A 17,802-nucleotide genomic window follows, 5' to 3' on the forward strand; every position below is an offset into this window, starting at 1 on the left:
ATCATGCAATCTGAGGTCAAGGTTCGTTTTGCATTGTTCCTTCCGCCTTACTTGCCGGCCGCTTCTTGTTGTCAAGAAACGTCACTTCTCAGCTCAGAAATTACATTGTGATATTGGGGATAAAATGGCATCACCTAACTCATATAAACTAAGCTGCTCTATACCTGGTCATGAAATGGATGTGAGAGGTCTTTCAGCTGCTTTTTTCCCTGACGGAGCCTTTGTGTCTGTTTCCCGAGACCGAACCGGACGAGTCTGGGTACCAAACTCAAGGTACCGCGAGGTGGCTTAGCTCAACAGACAATAATGTGGTTCTCACCATTTTAATGTCGTAAAGATAACCAGTTAGGAACCCTAGCCACAGACATCGATGCCCCTCTCAATTCAACATAAGCATTATGTAAAGACAAACCAACAAGTCGCTGCTATTGTATCGACGCAAGCTAGCAAAATTAGCGTTGTCATTCTTAGCAAGTATTATGCAGTGTTTCTTTCCACATCGGATAGTCCCCCATTCATTACACGCCAACTGTAGGTGACACACGGTTTCTTAAACTTGAAGGACGAGATTTATCGCTAGACCTTATGGCTATTCTTAGCTAGCTAGTTAGCTAACGTTATTAACGTTTCCTTTATAGCTAGCAACGCTTTTCTATAGCTAGTTAATCATTAGAAATAGCCAGAGCCTGTTCAGAATTTGACACCGCACTTTTCTGCGTTGGAAATTTAATACAATTTCATTTCATATAACATGTTTTGTCTCTCTTCAGCCCAGACAGGGGGTTCACAGAAATGCATTGCATGACAGGTCATCAAAATTTTGTATCCTGTGTATGCATCATCGCTCCAAGTGACACATATCCTCGGGGACTCATAGCCACTGGTGGAAATGATCACAACATATGTGTTTTCACACTGGACCAACCACAACCATTATTCACCCTCAAGGGACACAAAAACACAGGTAGAGTTGATAAACAGTTAATGCATTATTGTGCAACACCTAATTGAACGTGATTACTTTACTTCAAATACCAACTTGGTCTGATGACACTTTTGTTGTGAATAGCTAGAAATTATCCATGATATGTATGTCCACAGTGTGCACTCTGTCCTCTGGAAAGTTTGGAACCCTACTGAGTGGCTCATGGGACACCACAGCAAAAGTCTGGCTCAACGAGAAGTGCATGATGACCTTACAGGTAAAGTGTATGAGACATGTTCAGTAGGGCTCAATTTAGCAAAAACATTTTGCGACATAAAATGAAAATCTGTGTTCTTAATGAATAAGTTTTGCAAAATGTTCTCTGTACTGAACACAACCCAGGTGAGTGAATATGGCTAGATGTGCTCTTTTGTATTCCAGGGGCACACAGCAGCAGTGTGGGCAGTGGTCATATTACCTGAACAAGGCCTCATGCTGTCAGGATCAGCTGACAAGACCATCAAGCTGTGGAAGGCTGGGCATTGTGAGAAGACATTTACAGGTGAGAGATTAATGCACCCACAAACCACCATTCCCTCCATAAATATGGTGGCAGTACTGAGGCCAGACATCACTGAATGCGTTCGTCTGTCCCAGGTCACGAGGACTGTGTCAGAGGGCTAGCGGTGGTCAGCGACCTGGAGTTCTTTTCCTGCAGCAATGACACCAGTATCAGGAGATGGCTGGTGACTGGGGAATGTGTGCAGGTATACTACAGCCATACCAACTACATCTATAGCCTGGCCGTCTTCCCCAATGGACAAGGTACAGTATGGACGACTGATCCCAGACAATCTACCTGTGCCCTGTTTTAGAACCACTATGCCCTAGGAATGTGTGACAGTCTGTTTGTAGAACCACTATGCCCTAGGAAAGTGTGACAGTCTGTGCTTCAAATCTAATTTTATTTGTCACATGCGGTGAATACAACCTTACAGTGAAATACTTACTTACGAGCCCTTACCCAACAATGCAGTTTTAAGAAAAATAAGTAAAAAAAATAGATAAGTTGACAATCATTAGGGCCTTCCTCTGACACTGCTGGGAATAGAGGTCTGGGATGGCAGGAAGCTTGGCCCCAGTGATGTACTGGGCCGTACGCACTACCCTCTGTAGTGCCTTGCTGTCAGAGGCTAAGCAGTTGACGTACAAGGCAGTGATGAAGCCAATCAGAATGCTCTCGGTGCAGCTGTAGAACTTTTTTGAGGATCCATTCCAAATCTTTTCAGTCTCCTGAGGGGGAATAGGCTTTGCCATGCCCTCTTCAAGACTGTCTTGGTGTGTTTGGACCATGATAGTTTGTTGGTGATGTGGACAACAAGGAACTTGAAGCTCTCAACCTGCTCCACTACAGCCTGTTGATGAGAATGGGGACATGCTCGGTCCTTCTTTTCCTGTAGTCCACAATCATCTCCATTGTCTTGATCACGTTGATGGAGAGATTGTTATCCTGGCACTACATGGCCAGGTCTCTGACCTCCTCCCTATACACTGTCTCATCGTTGTCAGTGATCAGGCCTACCACTGTTGTGTCGTCGGCAAACTTGATGATGGTGTTGGAGTCGTGCCTGGCCATGTGGTCATGGGTGAACAGGGAGTACAGGAGGGCACTGAGCACGCACCCTTGAGGGGCCCCCGTATTGAGGATCAGCATGGCAGATATTAAAAATAAACATCCGTAAGGGGTGTGTTGTTACCTACCCTTACCACCTAGGGACGGCCCTTCAGAAATTCCAGGATCCAGTTTCAGAGGGAGGTGTTGAGTCCCAGGGTCCTTAGCTTAGTGATGAGTTTTGAGGGCACTATGGTGTTGAACACTGAGCTGTAGTCAATGGACAGTGTTCTTTTTGTCCAGGTGGGAAAGGGCAGTGTGGAGTGCAATAAAGATGGCATTATCTGTGGATCTGATGTGGCGGTTTGGGATAATGGGATAATGGTGGTGTTGTGAGCCATGACCAGCTTTTCAAAGCACTTCATGGCAGCAGACGTGAGTGCTACGGGTTGGTAGTCATTCAGGCAGGTTATCTTAGTGTTCTTGGGCACAGGGACTATGGTGGCCTGCTTGAAACATGTTGGCAATACAGACTCAGTGAAGCACTTGCCAGTTGTTCAGCAGATGCTCGGAGTACACATCCTGGTAATCTGTCTGGTCCTGCAGCCTGGTGAATGTTGACCTGTTTTTAAAGGTCTTACTCACATTGGCTACGGAGAGCATGATCATACAGTCGTCCGGAACAGCTGATGCTCTCATACATGCTTCAGTGTTGCTTGCCTCGAAGCGAGCATAGAAGTAATTTAGCTCGTCTGGTAGGCTTGTGTCACTGGGCAGCTCGCGGCTGTGCTTCCCTTTGTAGTCTGATAGTTTGCAAGCCCTGCCACATCTGACGAGCATCTGAGCCGGTGTAGTACAATTCAATCTTAGTCCTGTATTGATGCTTTGCCTGTTTGATGGTTAGTCTGAGGGCATAGTTGGATTTCTTATAAGTGTCCGGGTTAGAGTTCTGCTCCTTGAAAGCTGCAGCTCTACCCTTTAGCTCAGTGTGGATGTTGCCTGTAATCCATGGCTTCTGGTTGGGGTATGTACTTAAGGTCCCTTTTGGGACGACGTCATCGATGCACCTATTGATGAAGCCAGTGAACTTATGTGGTGTACTGGCATCGGAAGAATCCCGGAACATATTCCAGTCTGTGCCAGCAAAACAGTCCTGTAGCTTAGCATCTGTGCCATCTGACCACTTCTTTATTGACCTGGTCACTGGTCCGCCCTGTTTTAGTTTTTGCTTGTAAGCAGGAATCAGGAGGATAGAATTATGGTCAAATTTGCCAAATGGAGGGCTAGGGTGAGATTTGTATGCATCTCTGTGTATGGAGTGAAGGTGGTCTAGAGTTTTTTTCCCCCTTCTGGTTGCACATTTTAATATGCTGGTAAAAATTTGGTCAAATGGATTTAAGTTTCCCTGCATTAAAGTCCCTGGCCACTAGGAGCGCCGCCTCTGGATGAGCGTTTTCCTGTTTGCTTATGGCCTTATACAGCTCATTGAGTGTAGATTTAGTGCCAGCACTCTTTTGGTAAATGGTGTGGTCTACAGCTTATCATGAGATACTCTACCTCAGGCGAGCAAAACCTTGAGACTTCCTTCATTTTAGATTTCGTGCACCAGATGTTGTTTACAAATATACACAGACCGCCACCCCTTGTCTTACCAGAGGCAGCTGTTCTATCTTGCCGATTTAGCATAATTTAGCTGTATTTTATCCATGTTATCGGTCAGCCATGACTTGGTGAGACATAAGATATTACAGTTTTTAATGTCCCGTTGGCAGGATATCCGTGATAGTAGTTCAACTATTTTGTTATCCAATGATTGTACGTTGGCTAATTGGACTGATGGTAGTGGCATATTACCCACTTGCCGTCAGATCCTTACAAGGCACCCCGACCTATGTTCCCGATATCTCCATCTCTTTGTCATGCGAATGACAGGGATGTCATAAGAGACAGTGGCAGAAACATTATGTACAAAAATAAGTTACAAATAATAGGAAAAAACACGCACAATTGGTTGAGCGCAGGTAAAACGGCAGCCATCTCCCCCGGCACCATTATGTTTTCATAGTAGAAAAGATAACTCCTGCACACACGATATTGCCTCTGCACATTTACTTTGTTGAAGTTTCCGTCAGACATTTTTCAAGACAATCTGTTGGTGCTCTCCTCCCCTCTCAGATTTTGTGAGCACAGGAGAGGACCGGACCTTGAGGATATGGAAGCAGGGCGAGTGCCAACAGACCATCCGTCTCCCAGCCCAGTCAGTGTGGTGCTGCTGTATCCTGCCCAACGGGGATATAGCTGTGGGAGCCAGGTAAACCCCACTGTTAATCCACTATCCAACCATTTATATCTCACTGTCAAAGGACATGAGACATAGCAGTATAATACATGAAAACAACTGCATCACCTCTATCAGAGATAGATATACAGTACCAGTCAAAAGTTTGGACACACCTACTCATTCCAGGGTTTTTGTTTATTTTTACTATTTTCTACTTTGTAGAACAGTAGTGAAGACATCAAAACTATGAAATAACACATGTGGAATCATGTAGCAACCAAAAATGTGTTAAACAAATATTTATATTTGAGTTTCTTCAAAGTAGCCACCTTGTGCCTTGATGACAGCTTTGCACACGCTTGGCATTCTCTCAACCAGTTCATGAGGTAGTCACCTGGAATGCATTTCAATTAACAGGTGTGCCTTGTTAATTTGTGGAATTTGTTTCCTTAATGCGGTTGAGCCAATCAGTTGTGTTGTGACATGGTAGTTAGTGGTGGTATACAGAAGATGGCCCTATTTGCTAAAAGACCAAGTCTATATTATGGCAAAAACAGCTCATATAAGCTAAGAGAAATGACAGTCCATCATTACTTTAAGACATGAAGGTCAGTCAATATGGAAAATTCAAGTGCAGTCGCAAAAACCATCAAGCACTATGATGAAACTGGCTCATGAGGACCGCCACAGGAAAGGAAGACCCAGAGTTACCTCTGCGGCAGAGGATAAGTTCATTAGAGTTACCAGCTTCAGAAATTGCAGCAGGGTATAACTGCTTCACAGAATTAAAGTAACAGACACAACATCAACTGTTCAGTGGACGTTGCGTGAATCAGGCCTTCATGGTAGAATTGCTGCAAAGAAACCACTACTAAAGACACCAATAATAAGAAGAGACTTGCTTGGGCCAAGAAACATGAGCAATGGACATTAGACCAGTGGAAATCTGTCCTTTGGTCCAAAATGTTTGTGTCTTTGTGAGACGCAGTGTAGGTGAACAAATTATCACAGCATGTGTAGTTCCCACTGTGAAGCATGGAGGAGGACGTGTGGAGGTGCTTGGCTGGTGACACTGATTTATTTAGAATTCAAGGCACACTTAGCCAGCATGGCTACCACAGCATTCTGCAGCAATACACCATCCCATCTGGTTTGCGCTTAGTGGGACTATAATTTGTTTTTCAACAGGACAACGACCCAACACACCTCCAGGCTGTGTAAGGGCTATTTGACCAAGAAGGAGAGTGATGGAGTGCTGCATCAGATTACCTGGCTTCCGCAATCACCCAACCTCAACCCAACCCGTTACAGCCTTATTCAAAAATTGATTAAATAAAACATGTTCCTCATCAATCTACACACAATACCCCATAATGACATGGCAAAAACAGGTTTATAGAAATACCTTATTTACATAAGTATTCAGACCTTTTGCTATGAGACTCAGAATTGAGCTCTGGTGCATCATGTTTCCATTGATCATCCTTGAGATGTTTCGATATCTTGATTGGAGTCCACCTGTGGTAAACTAAATTGATTCGACATGATTTGGAAAGGCACACACCTGTCTATATAAGGTCCCACAGTTGACAATGCATGTCAGAGCAAAAACCGAGCCATGAGGTCGAAGGAATTGTCCGTAGAGTTCTGAGACTGCAATGTTGCTGCTGTTACCTTGCTCTTGTGTCACCAATTTGTGTTATTCGCCTCACAGTGACGGCCTCATCAGAGTGTTCACTGAGGTGGAAGACCGCATGGCCAGCCCTCAGGACCTCCAAGCTTTCGAGGATGAGCTCTCCAAGACCACCATCGACCCCAAGACCGGGGACCTGGGGGACATCAAGATGGAGGATCTTCCAGGCAGGGATCACCTTGATGAGCCTGGTAATTATATTACGTACATATTCCATTATATTAATCCATTTCATTACACTATATATGTATTGATATCTATATATTCAATTAACAGAAAACTATTAGGACATTACATGCCCAACATCACTGTTTGGCTGTTATTATTCTTTTGCATCTACAGCCCTTGATCACTAACATCTTTCATGAATGATAAACGTATTTTACCAATCACCAATCTTTAGTAGAACTGAAACTATAAACCACAGAAGCACATGAAAAGTGGAGTAATTCAGAAACCCCCCTTGTTGTATTGGGAGTGTGTAAAGTATGCACACTCATTAAGATGTGTGTCTGTCTCCCAGGGAATCGGGAAGGACAGACGCGGCTGATCAAAGAGGGACAGAAGGTGGAGGCGTACCAGTGGAGCGTGGCCGACAGCCGCTGGATGAAGATAGGAGATGTGGTGGGAGGGTCCAACCAGCAGACCTCCAAGAAAGTCAACTATGAGGGGAAGGTGCGGTCACGAAATTCTGTCAGCCGGGGATTGTCAAGCAAATAACTGTCGGTCTCACGGTAATTGACCGTTAATTAACATGAACACATATCCTGGCTTCCCCACTGATGCAGACCTTTGGAACATCTAAATTTTAAAAAGTGTAATAAATCCATTTAATATAGCTTACACCTTTACAATAAATTAATTATTTATTTTAGACAGCCCTAAAGAAGTATGATATGAAGAAATTGTAGTCTTTCAGAAGAACAGAATAGCATACTGTGAGTTGTTCTTATGTTAGGTCATGATCTGACAATGTCAAATGGCTGTGGGCTACGCAAGTTCATTTAGGAGACGATATTTGAATTCAATTCCATGGCATTTGTTCATATTATTTTATAGTATGAAGAATACAATTGAACCAAGTTGAATAAAATAGAAAGGATATTTTCTCCAAACGATTTGAGGGAGTGCAAACATGCAGCTATTCTGTGTTGAGTGGTTAACAAAGAAATAGGTACTCCTATATGCTTCATTTAGAGTTGTTCTACAAATTTTGGGCATGATGCGACACTGATGATTTGAAAAAAGTTGTTTGAAAGGTATGGGTTCTTTTGTTTTTTTGTGCAGGCTGTACACACTTCATCAGTCTCTCATTCAGAATTTGACAAGCACTTGATAATGACTAAAATTTCACGTCGGCATCCCCTTTTGTGTGGCCGTAAAGCACCCTAAAAAAATCTGGAGTGCTGTGTTGTGCCCTTCTCCCTGAGTGCTGCGCGCTCCGAAGCACCTCGCACTCATATGGCTCTCCATCACATGATCAGGTCTTTCTCACAGGCTACAAGTGAAGACAGACACATCGGGGACGCAACTGCGCACGTCCTTATCTAATTCCGAGGTGCATATTGAAGAACTGTCCACTTTTACGTTTCGTCAGCCAACAAGATGAGTAGGGTTAGGCCTAACAAACAGCAAAAGCACTAGCCTATGTAAATGTACTGTCCCCCATAGTACAGTCGTGGCCAAAAGTTAGGGTTAGAGAATGACATAAATATTCATTTTCGCAGTCTGCTGCCTCAGTTTGTATGATGGCAATTTGCATATACTCCAGAATGTTATGAAGAGTGATCAGATGAATTGCAATTAATTGCCTTCTTTACCATGCAAATTAACTGAACTGAACTGAAAAAAACATTTCCACTGCATTTCAGCCATGCCACAAAAGGAACAGCTGACATCATGATTCTCTCGTTAACACAGGTGTGAGTGTTGACGAGGACAAGGCTTGGAGATCACTCTGTCATGCTGATTGAGTTCGAATAACAGACTGGAAGCTTCAAAAGGAGGGTGGTGCTTGGAATCATTGTTCTTCCTCTGTCAACCATGGTTACCTGCAAGGAAACACGTGCTGTCATCATTGCTTTGCACAAAAAGGGCTTCACAGGCAAGGATATTGCTGCCAGTAAGATTGCACCTAAATTAACCATTTTATCAGATCATCAAAAACTTAAAGGAGAGTGGTTCAATTGTTGTGAAGAAGGCTTCAGGGCGCCTAAGAAAGTCCAGCAAGCGCCAGGACCGTCTCCTAAAGTTGATTCAGCTGCGGGATCAGGGCACCACCAATAAAGAGCTTGCTCAGGAATGGCAGCAGGCAGGTGTGAGTGCATCTCCGCATCTCCACGCACAGTGAGACAAAGACTTTTGGAGGATGGCCTGGTGTCACGAAGAGCAGCAAAGAAGCCACTTCTCTCCAGGAAAAACAACAGGTACAGGGATTGGACTGCTGATGACTGGGGTAAAGTAATTTTCTCTAATGAATCCCCTTTCCGATTGTTTGGGGCATCCGGAAAAAAGTTTGTCTGGGGAAGATAAGGTGAGCAGCCATGAATAAAGAATGGTACCAACACATCCGCCGAGAGCAACTTCTCCCAACCGTCCAGGAACAGTTTGGTGATGAACAATGCATTTTCCAGCATGATGGAGCACCTTGTCAAAAGTGATAACTAAGTAGCTCGGGGAACAAAACATCTAGATTTTGTGTCCATGGCCAGGAAACTCCCCAGACCTTAATCCCATTGAGAACTTGTGGTCAATCCTCAAGAGGCGGGTGGACAAACAAAAACCCACAAATTCTGACAAACTTCAAGCATTGATTATGCAAGAATGGGCTGCCATCAGTCAGGATGTGGCCCAGAAGTTAATTGACAGCATGCCAGGGCGGATTGCAGAGGTCTTGAAAAAGAAGGGTCAACACTGCAAATATTGACTCTTTGCATCAAATTCAAGTAATTGTCAATAAAAGCCTTTGACACTTGTGAAATGCTTGTAATTATACTTCAGTATTCCATCGTAACATCTGACAATATCTAAAAACACTGAAGCAGTAAACTTTGGAAATTAATATTTGTCATTCTCAAAACTTTTGGCCACGACTATACATAAGTTGACATTCTATTCTGTGCAAGAAATACATATTCAGAACATAGTCTGAGACAGTTGTGAGATGTGATGGATCCCAAATTAATACAACCACTAGCATCCCAAAAAATGTTTACGCAATCTGTCAAACGCAACAGATCAGAACGTTTAGCTTTAAATTTTTATAAACTATTCGGCTATTTGTTCACATAAGTACAGCAATGTGCACGTGGCAGTAGGCTAAAAGTGTGAATGTTACATTTGCGAGAGAACACCATTATCAAAAGTTACCACAAATGTGATTATGCATGTAATGCTTTTATTATAAAGGTGCATTTTTATGGTGAAAATTATCTTCCTCAAACTTGAAACGCGCTGTGAATGTATGCCAGTTAGGCTCTACAACTGTTATAAAGCAGATGAATGTGCTTAATTTAAAAAAGTTATTTGGCCACTTTAGGTGTGATACTAACCTTATCCTAACAAAAAGGTCAGAGGGGCTGCGCTACATGAGGTGTGCGACTATGATGAGAAAAAGTCGCAAAAAAAGGCATTGTTTCTTGCCTTAAGCTGGGCTTCATAAGTGATAATATATAATTCACAAGTGATAGGCTAATATTGTCACCCATCAGACTATTCTTGATTTAATCTTGTCATTACATATACTAAATAAAATATTTGTTTTGATTTAGAATGTACCTTGATCATGCACCTGTCTCAAAACGGGCAGCGGGAAAAATACGTCACCTATGCACTTAAATAGCGAATGGAGGACGCTTGTCCCATGGTTCATTTTCATGCCAGCCAGGTAGGCTATACTCCTGTTGTTAAGAGAAGCAATGTACTTAATATTAAGAAAGTTGAGAAATAAATATAGTAGGCCTAGTCTATAGAAAGCTGATGGGAGCCTCCTCTTTTTAAGAGGCCATCACTCTGTTTTCTCACTCAATTGCGTGGCCTATGGAAATGTTGCATTACATGAGCTTCTCATGAAGTGTTTGATTAGATTTTCAACGACATTTGCATTGATGTCAGCGTTATTAGAGGGACAATAGAGTGCTGAGTACCAGGCAGTTAGCAAGTTTGATAGGCTACTAATGACCATCAGCAGCGTTAGAGCTTGGAGAAGCCTAATTACTGTGACTTCCTTCATGACGTGTGAACGTCATAATGGCGGTAATAAGGTCGCCGCAACAGCCATAGGTGCACCCCAACATTAGGACAATGATGATAACAATAGATAGACAGATAGAGAGAGACTTTGTCCTCAGAGGAAAATTGTGTGCTGACTACAAGACAACTCTGGTGAACAGAGTACAGACGCAAGGCAAATTATTCACAAGTGCATTTGATCTTCACTGAGGCGAGCTGTCAGACAGTGAATCACTCAACCCATCTTCCGAATGATTTTCCAGGAGTATGACTTTGTCTTCACCATCGACATCAACGAGGGTGGCCCGTCCATGAAGCTGCCCTACAACGTGACGGACGACCCCTGGCTGACGGCTCACAACTTCCTGCAGAAGAACGAGCTCAGCCCCATGTTCCTGGACCAGGTGGCCAATTTCATCATCGAGAACACCAAAGGACACACCTTGGGAGCCGCCCCACCCAGCGCTGCCGACCCATTCACTGGTAAAGCCACTGGATCAACGAGCGACATAGGCTACACGTAGGGCAATGTGTTCTTCTAAAGAAAACTTTCAGTGGACCAAGTTCACATAATGTTTAAAATACACCAGCCTAGCCCAGTAGTATCAATCCATTCACTGGTGAAGCCATTAAGCCATCTTCACTCTATAGGCCATGCCTGGGGCAGCATATTTGTCTTTGATGGGCAATTCCACTGTAACAGAGTGATTCCGCATTTTCACTTTGAAATGTATGTCAAACAAAAACCAGTGATTGCAAAGTTAAACGAACCACAAAAGTCTTTGCACAAGGATGACTTTCTATAAAGGTTCACTGAAAATGTCACAAATGCATTGACTTGAAGAACAGTGCAGACATAAAGTCCGGTAACAGAACGACGGCACCAGCAGCACAAACTGTCATTCCGTCAACTGCACTCTTCTTCAAGTAAATGTGTTTTTGTAAAATGTTCTTTGGAAATTGTTAAGTCATCCTTGTGCAAAGAGTTGTATGGTTTGTTTAAATTTGCAATCATTGTTTTTTGTTTTTTTGACATACATTTTAATGTGAAAAATCTCAGCATCACTCTGTTACAGTGGAATTGCCTCTAACAAACATTGTGCAACGTTACTGTAAACAATTGGAATAGACGGGATTACAGCAAGTAAATACAAAATGTGTTTGGAATACCAGACTTACTGTATATTTACCCTGCTTTTGTCATGTTCACCATCAGGCTCAGGCCGATACATCCCTGTAGCTGCTGACAATAGAGCAGGTTTTGGGGCTGACCCCTTCACAGGTAAATAAAAACAAATGTCCTTTTCTTGTAGATTTCAGTTTGTTGAGAACATGTTGTTCTAATGTATTATATGGCATTTTCATTCTATGGCTATGCTAATACATTATTACGGCGCTTTCCCCAGGCACTGGGCGATACATCCCAGGATCAGGGACTCCCACAGGGGCGCCGGTGGGCGCGGCAGACCCCTTCACAGGTAAGTCACTATAGCAATGCCTCGGGTTCAATCAAAGGTTGCATTGACACACGATCCTGTTTTTTTACATTTTCACTCATAATTAAAAGACAACCCAATAACACCGCTAAAGCAGATGAAATCTAGTCTCTAGTAATAATAATAATAATAATAATATATGCCATTTAGCAGACGCTTTTATCCAAAGCGACTTACAGTCATGTGTGCATACATTCTACGTATGGGTTTGTTTGAGGTGTAACGTTTGCCTGTCTTCTTCTCTTCCCAGGTGGGGGTGCCTACTCCTCAGCTGCCTCGAGGCAGACCTCCACCAACATCTACTTCCCCAAAACGGACGGGGTGACCTTCGAGCAGGCCAACGCCACACAGATAATGGGTAAGTAAACACTGACCAAAACATGATCCCTTCGTATTTTATTCCATATTGTCCTACCAGCAGAAATAATCTCTATTTATTCAGCGTACAAAACTGATCAACCAGCACTGTGGCTGAACTGAAACAATGTGCATAGCTATATGAAAACCTCACTACAGAAAATACATCCCGGATATTACAGTGTCCTAACATACTCAATTGCCTCTCTCTATGTTAATGTTGCCCTTTGCCTTTCCACCACCAGCCAAGCTGAGGGAGCTGAACGGTGGGGCCCCTGGTGAATACAGGCTGTCTGAGGAGGTGCTGGGGAGCCTGGAGAAGCTGCTGGTATCTGTATGTGACCCCTGTGCCTCAGAGCAGCCCACCACCGAGCAGATCAGCCTTCTCTGGAAGACCTCTCACTGGCCAGAAGGTAGGCTAACAAACATTATGGGTTTTGTATTTATTAAGGATCCCCATTTAGTTACTGCTAAGGCAGCAGCTACTCTTCAAATCAAAGTTTATTTGTCACGTGTGCCGAATACAAGTGTAGACCTTACAGTGAAATGCTTACTTCCAGGCTCTAACCAATAGTGCAAAAAAAGGTATTAGGTGAACAATGGGTAAGTAAAGAAATAAAACGACAGTAAAAAGACAGGCTATATACAGTAGCGAGTCTACATACAGACACCGGTTAGTCAGGCTGCTGGAGGTAGTATGTACATGCAGATATGGTTAAAGTGAGTATGCATACAGTGGGGCAAAAAAGTATTTAGTCAGACACCAATTGTGCAAGTTCTCCCACTTAAAACGATGAGAGAGGCCTGTAATTTTCATCATAGGTACACTTCAACTATGACAGACAAAATGAGAAAAAAAATCCAGAAAATCACATTGTAGGATTATTAATGAATTTATTTGCAAAATATGGTGAAAAATAAGGATTTGGTCACCTACAAACAAGCAATATTTCTGGCTCTCACAGACCTGTAACTTCTTTAAGAGGCTCCTCTGTCCTCTACTCGTTACCTGTATTAATGGCAACTGTTTGAACTTGTTATCAGTATAAAAGACACCTGTCCACAACCTCAAACAGTCACACTCCAAACTCCACAATGGCCAAGACCAAAGAGCTGTCAAAGGACACCAGAAACAAAATTGTAGACCTGCACCAGGCTGGGAAGACTGAATCTGCAATAGGTAAGCAGCTTGGTTTGAAGAAATCAACTGTGGGAGCAATTATTAGGAAATAGAAGACATACAAGACCACTGATAATCTCCCTCGATCTGGGGCTCCACGCAAGATCTCACCCCGTGGGGTCAAAATTATCACAAGAACGGTGAGCAAAAATCCCAGAACCACACGGGGGGACCTAGTGAATGACCTGCAGAGAGCTGAGACCAATTTTTTTTTCTAATTTTGTCTGTCATAGTTGAAGTGTACCTATGATGAATATTACAGGCTTCTCATCTTTTTAAGTGGGAGAACTTGCACAATTGGTGGCTGACTAAATACTTGTTTGCCCCAGTGTATGATAAACAGAGAGAAGCATGAGTGTAAAAGACGGGTTGGGGGGGGCACACAATGCAAATAGTCCTGGTAGCCATTTGATTACCTGTTCAGGAGTCTTATGTCTTGGGGCTAAAAACTGTTGGGAAGCCTTTTTGTCCTAGACTTGGCACTCCGGTATCGCTTGCCATGTGGTAGTAGAGAGAACAGTCTATGACTGGGGTCGCTGGGGTCTTTGACAATTTTTAGGGCCTTCCTCTGACACCGCCTGGTGTAGACATCCTGGATGGCAGGCAGCTTGGCCCCAGTGATGTACTGGCCGTACGCACTACCCTCTGTAGTGCCTTACGGTCGGAGGCCGAGCAATTGCCATACCAGGCAGGCTCTCGATGTTGCAGCTGTAGAACCTTTTGAGGATCTCAGGACCCATGCCAAATATTTTTTGTTTCCTGAGGGGGAATAGGCTTTGCCGTGCCCTCTTCACAACGGTCTTGGTGTGTTTGGACCATTCTAGTTTGTTGTTGATGTGGACACCAAGGAACTTGAAGCTCTCAACCTGCTCCACTACAGCCCCGTCTATGAGAAAGGGGGCAGGCTCGGTCCTCCTTTTCCTGTAGTCCACAATCATCTCCTTAGTCTTGGTTACGTTGAGGGATAGGTTGTTATTCTGGCACCACCCGGCCAGGTCTCTGACCTCCTCCCTATAGGCTGTCTCGTCGTTGTCGGTGATCAGGCCTACCACTGTAGTGTCGTCTGCAAACTTAATGATGGTGTTGGAGTCGTGCCTGGCCATGTAATGTAATGCCTGGGGTCCAGCAACATTAAGGCAGTTATTTAAAATATGACATTTTATTACATTTCATAACACTTTTCACAACACGTTGTGTTCTCTCAGGCCACTACTCTACTATCACATATCTACAATACAAAAGCCACATGTGTGTAGAGTGCCTGTTCTACCTACATGTACATATTACCTCAATTACCTCGACTAACTGGTGCCCCCGCACATTGACTCTGTACCGGTACCCCCTGTATATAGCCTCACTATTGTTATTTTACTGCTGCTGTTTAATTATTTGTTACTTTTATTTTCAATTTTTTACTTAACACATTTTTCTTAACTTCTTAAGGCAAGTAAGCATTTCGCTGTATTCGGTGCATGTGAGAAATAACATTAGATTTGTTTTATTGTGTGTGTGTTTGTGTGTGTATCTCTTCACAGTCCCCGCTGTTCCATAAGGTGTATTTTTATATTTGATTTAAATCTGATTCTACTGCTTGCATCAGTTACCTGGTGTGGGATAGAGTTCCATGTAGTCATGGCTCTATGTAGTACTGTGCACCTCCCATAGTCTGTTCTGGACTTGGGATGGTGGCATGTCTTGTGGGGTATGCATGGGTGTCTGAGCTGTTTGCTAGTAGTTTAAACCGGCACCTCGGTGCATTCATGTCAAAACTTCTTTTAAAAAACAAGAAGTGATGAGGTCAATCTCTCCTTCACTTTGAGCCATGAGAGAGTTCCATTCATGTTATTAATGTTAGCTCTCCGTGTACAATTAAGGGCCAGGCGTGCTGCCCTGTTCTGAGCCAATTGTAATTTTCAGAGGTGCCTCTTTGTGACACCTGACCACACAACTGAGCAGTAGTCCAGGTCTGACAAACCTATGGCCTGGAGGACCAGCGCTTTATTATAGACAGACTTCTCCCCATCTTAGCTACTGTTGTGTCAACATGTTTTGACCATGACAGTTTACAATCCAGGGTTACTTCAAGCAGTTTAGTCATCTCAACTTGCTCAATTTCCACATAATTTATAATAAGATTTAGTTGAGGTTCAAGGTTTAGTGAATGATTGTGCCCCAAATACAATGCTTTTAGTTGTTGTAATATTTAGGAATAACTTATTCCTTGTCACCCATTCGGAAACTAACTAAGGATCTTTGTTAACTGATGCAGTGACATCACTCTCTGTAGGCGCTGACGTGTATCGTGTTGAGTCATCCGCATACATAGACACTCTGTCTTTAGTCAGCCAGTGGCATGTCATTAGTAAAGATTGAAAAAATTAAGGGGCCTAGACAGCTGCCCTGGGAAATTCCTGATTCTACCTGGGTTGTGTTGTAGAAGCCTCCATTAAAGAACACCCTTTGTGTTCTGTTAGACAGGTAACTCTTTATCCACAATAAAGCAGGGGGTATAAAGCCATAACACATACGTTTTTTTTTCATCAGCAGACTATGATCGATAAGGTCAAAAGCCGCACTGAAGTCACAGATTGCTCCCACAATCTTTTTATCATCAATTTCTCTCAGCCAATCATCAGTCATTTGTGTAAATGCTGTGCTTGTTGAATGTCCTTCCCTATCAGCGTGCTGAAAGTCTGTTGTCAGTTTGTTTATAGTAAAATAGCATTGTATCTGGTCAAACACAATTTCTTTCAAACATTCCAAAGGGTTGATCAGGCTGATCAGCTATTTGAGCCTGTAAAGGGGGCTCTACTATTGTTAGGGTAGCGGAATTACTTCTGCTTCTCCAAGCCTGAGGGCACAAATTGTTTTACTATAGCCTTGGGCAGGACTAAGATTTATCTCACTAGACTGGAGTTCTGATAAGCATTTTATTGTTTGACTTCAGTTTCAGTGTTTTCAAGAATAAAAAGCCCTATCAGCCTTTTCAGGCATGTGAAACTATTGCACATTCCAGTATTTAAACATATGGTGATGTCCCTTGTGAGCCTACTATCACTTCATTGACCTGTAATCATCTCTTCTCTCTCCTGTCCTCCAGACATCGTCTTCCCCGTCCTGGACATCCTGAGGCTGGCGGTGCGCCACCCACAGGTCAACGAGAGCCTGTGCGGCGGCGACGCGGACAATGGCGTTGCGCTCTGCAACCACCTGCTGAGCCTGATGAAGCCGCAGGCCCGGCCAGCCAATCAAATGCTGGCGCTGCGGACGCTCTGCAACTGCTTTAGTGGCTGGCGTGGCCGAGCCCTCCTATTGGCCCAACGGGAGGCTGTCCTGTCGCACGCTGCCGACCTGTGCTCCGTGTGCAACAAAAACATTCACATCGCCCTGGCCACTCTCGTCCTCAACTACGCCGGCTCCCTCCACGGCCAGCCTGACCTGGAAGCCAAGGCCCAGTGTCTGTCAGTGGCCAGTGCGGCGCTGGAGTCAGTGCAGGACAAGGAGGCGGTGTTTAGGCTCCTAGTGGCCCTGGGGACCACAGTGGCCTCCGACCAGACAGCCCAGGATCTGGCCAAGTCCCTGGGGGTCACGTCACAGATCGCCAAGTACACCTCCGTCACCGACCCGGCCAAGGTTGGCGAGTGCTGCCAGCTGGTTTTAAAAGAACTGCAGTGATCTGATCTCATTTTCTGTGTTTTAATCCGCACCAGTATCCCCTTTCCCCTTACATTATTACTAGTCTCTGTTCAAGTGTTTTATTGATTTCTGACTAGTGGACTGTTGGATTGCATGTGCTGCAATAAAAAGATGTACAAATTGAATATTTCATTCAGCCTTTATTAATGATGGAGTTGGTGAGAAAGTAGGATTGAAATAGAAATGGCTGTGTTTACACATGCAGCCCAATCCTGATCTTTTGATCAATCAGATCAGCTGTCAAAAAGATCTAATGTGAAAGATCTGACTTGATTGGTCAATAGACCAATTAGTGGAAAACATCGAATTGGGCTGGGATCAGGCTAGCTTAT

At 43.7% G+C, this 17,802-nt stretch overlaps 1 protein-coding gene across 1 annotated transcript; it reads left to right on the plus strand.

Moving 5' to 3' along the window:
* Positions 1 to 35: 35 nt before the first annotated feature.
* On the plus strand, positions 36 to 17,595 carry LOC118391966 (phospholipase A-2-activating protein-like). The gene is made up of 14 exons (XM_035783496.2): positions 36 to 273; positions 771 to 964; positions 1,102 to 1,202; positions 1,367 to 1,487; positions 1,583 to 1,750; positions 4,713 to 4,848; positions 6,533 to 6,702; positions 7,035 to 7,186; positions 11,005 to 11,224; positions 11,958 to 12,023; positions 12,148 to 12,219; positions 12,488 to 12,595; positions 12,840 to 13,007; positions 16,875 to 17,595. The coding sequence occupies exons 1-14, from the start codon at positions 125 to 127 to the stop codon at positions 17,447 to 17,449; spliced, it is 2,400 nt and encodes a 799-aa protein (XP_035639389.1). The 5' UTR covers positions 36 to 124; the 3' UTR covers positions 17,450 to 17,595.
* The last annotated feature ends 207 nt before the right edge of the window (positions 17,596 to 17,802 follow it).

This window comes from Oncorhynchus keta, chromosome 13 (genome assembly GCF_023373465.1).
Source record: "Oncorhynchus keta strain PuntledgeMale-10-30-2019 chromosome 13, Oket_V2, whole genome shotgun sequence".
NCBI lineage: Eukaryota > Metazoa > Chordata > Actinopteri > Salmoniformes > Salmonidae > Oncorhynchus > Oncorhynchus keta.

Excerpts from the sequence above, each read along its gene's own strand:
- LOC118391966 (XM_035783496.2), top strand. The coding sequence starts at position 125 with ATGGCATCACCTAACTCATATAAACTAAGCTGCTCTATACCTGGTCAT. Across the intron at positions 1,488-1,582 it reads TTGTGAGAAGACATTTACAG|GTCACGAGGACTGTGTCAGA; the intron begins GTGAGAGATTAA and ends CGTCTGTCCCAG. Across the intron at positions 7,187-11,004 it reads AAGTCAACTATGAGGGGAAG|GAGTATGACTTTGTCTTCAC; the intron begins GTGCGGTCACGA and ends ATGATTTTCCAG.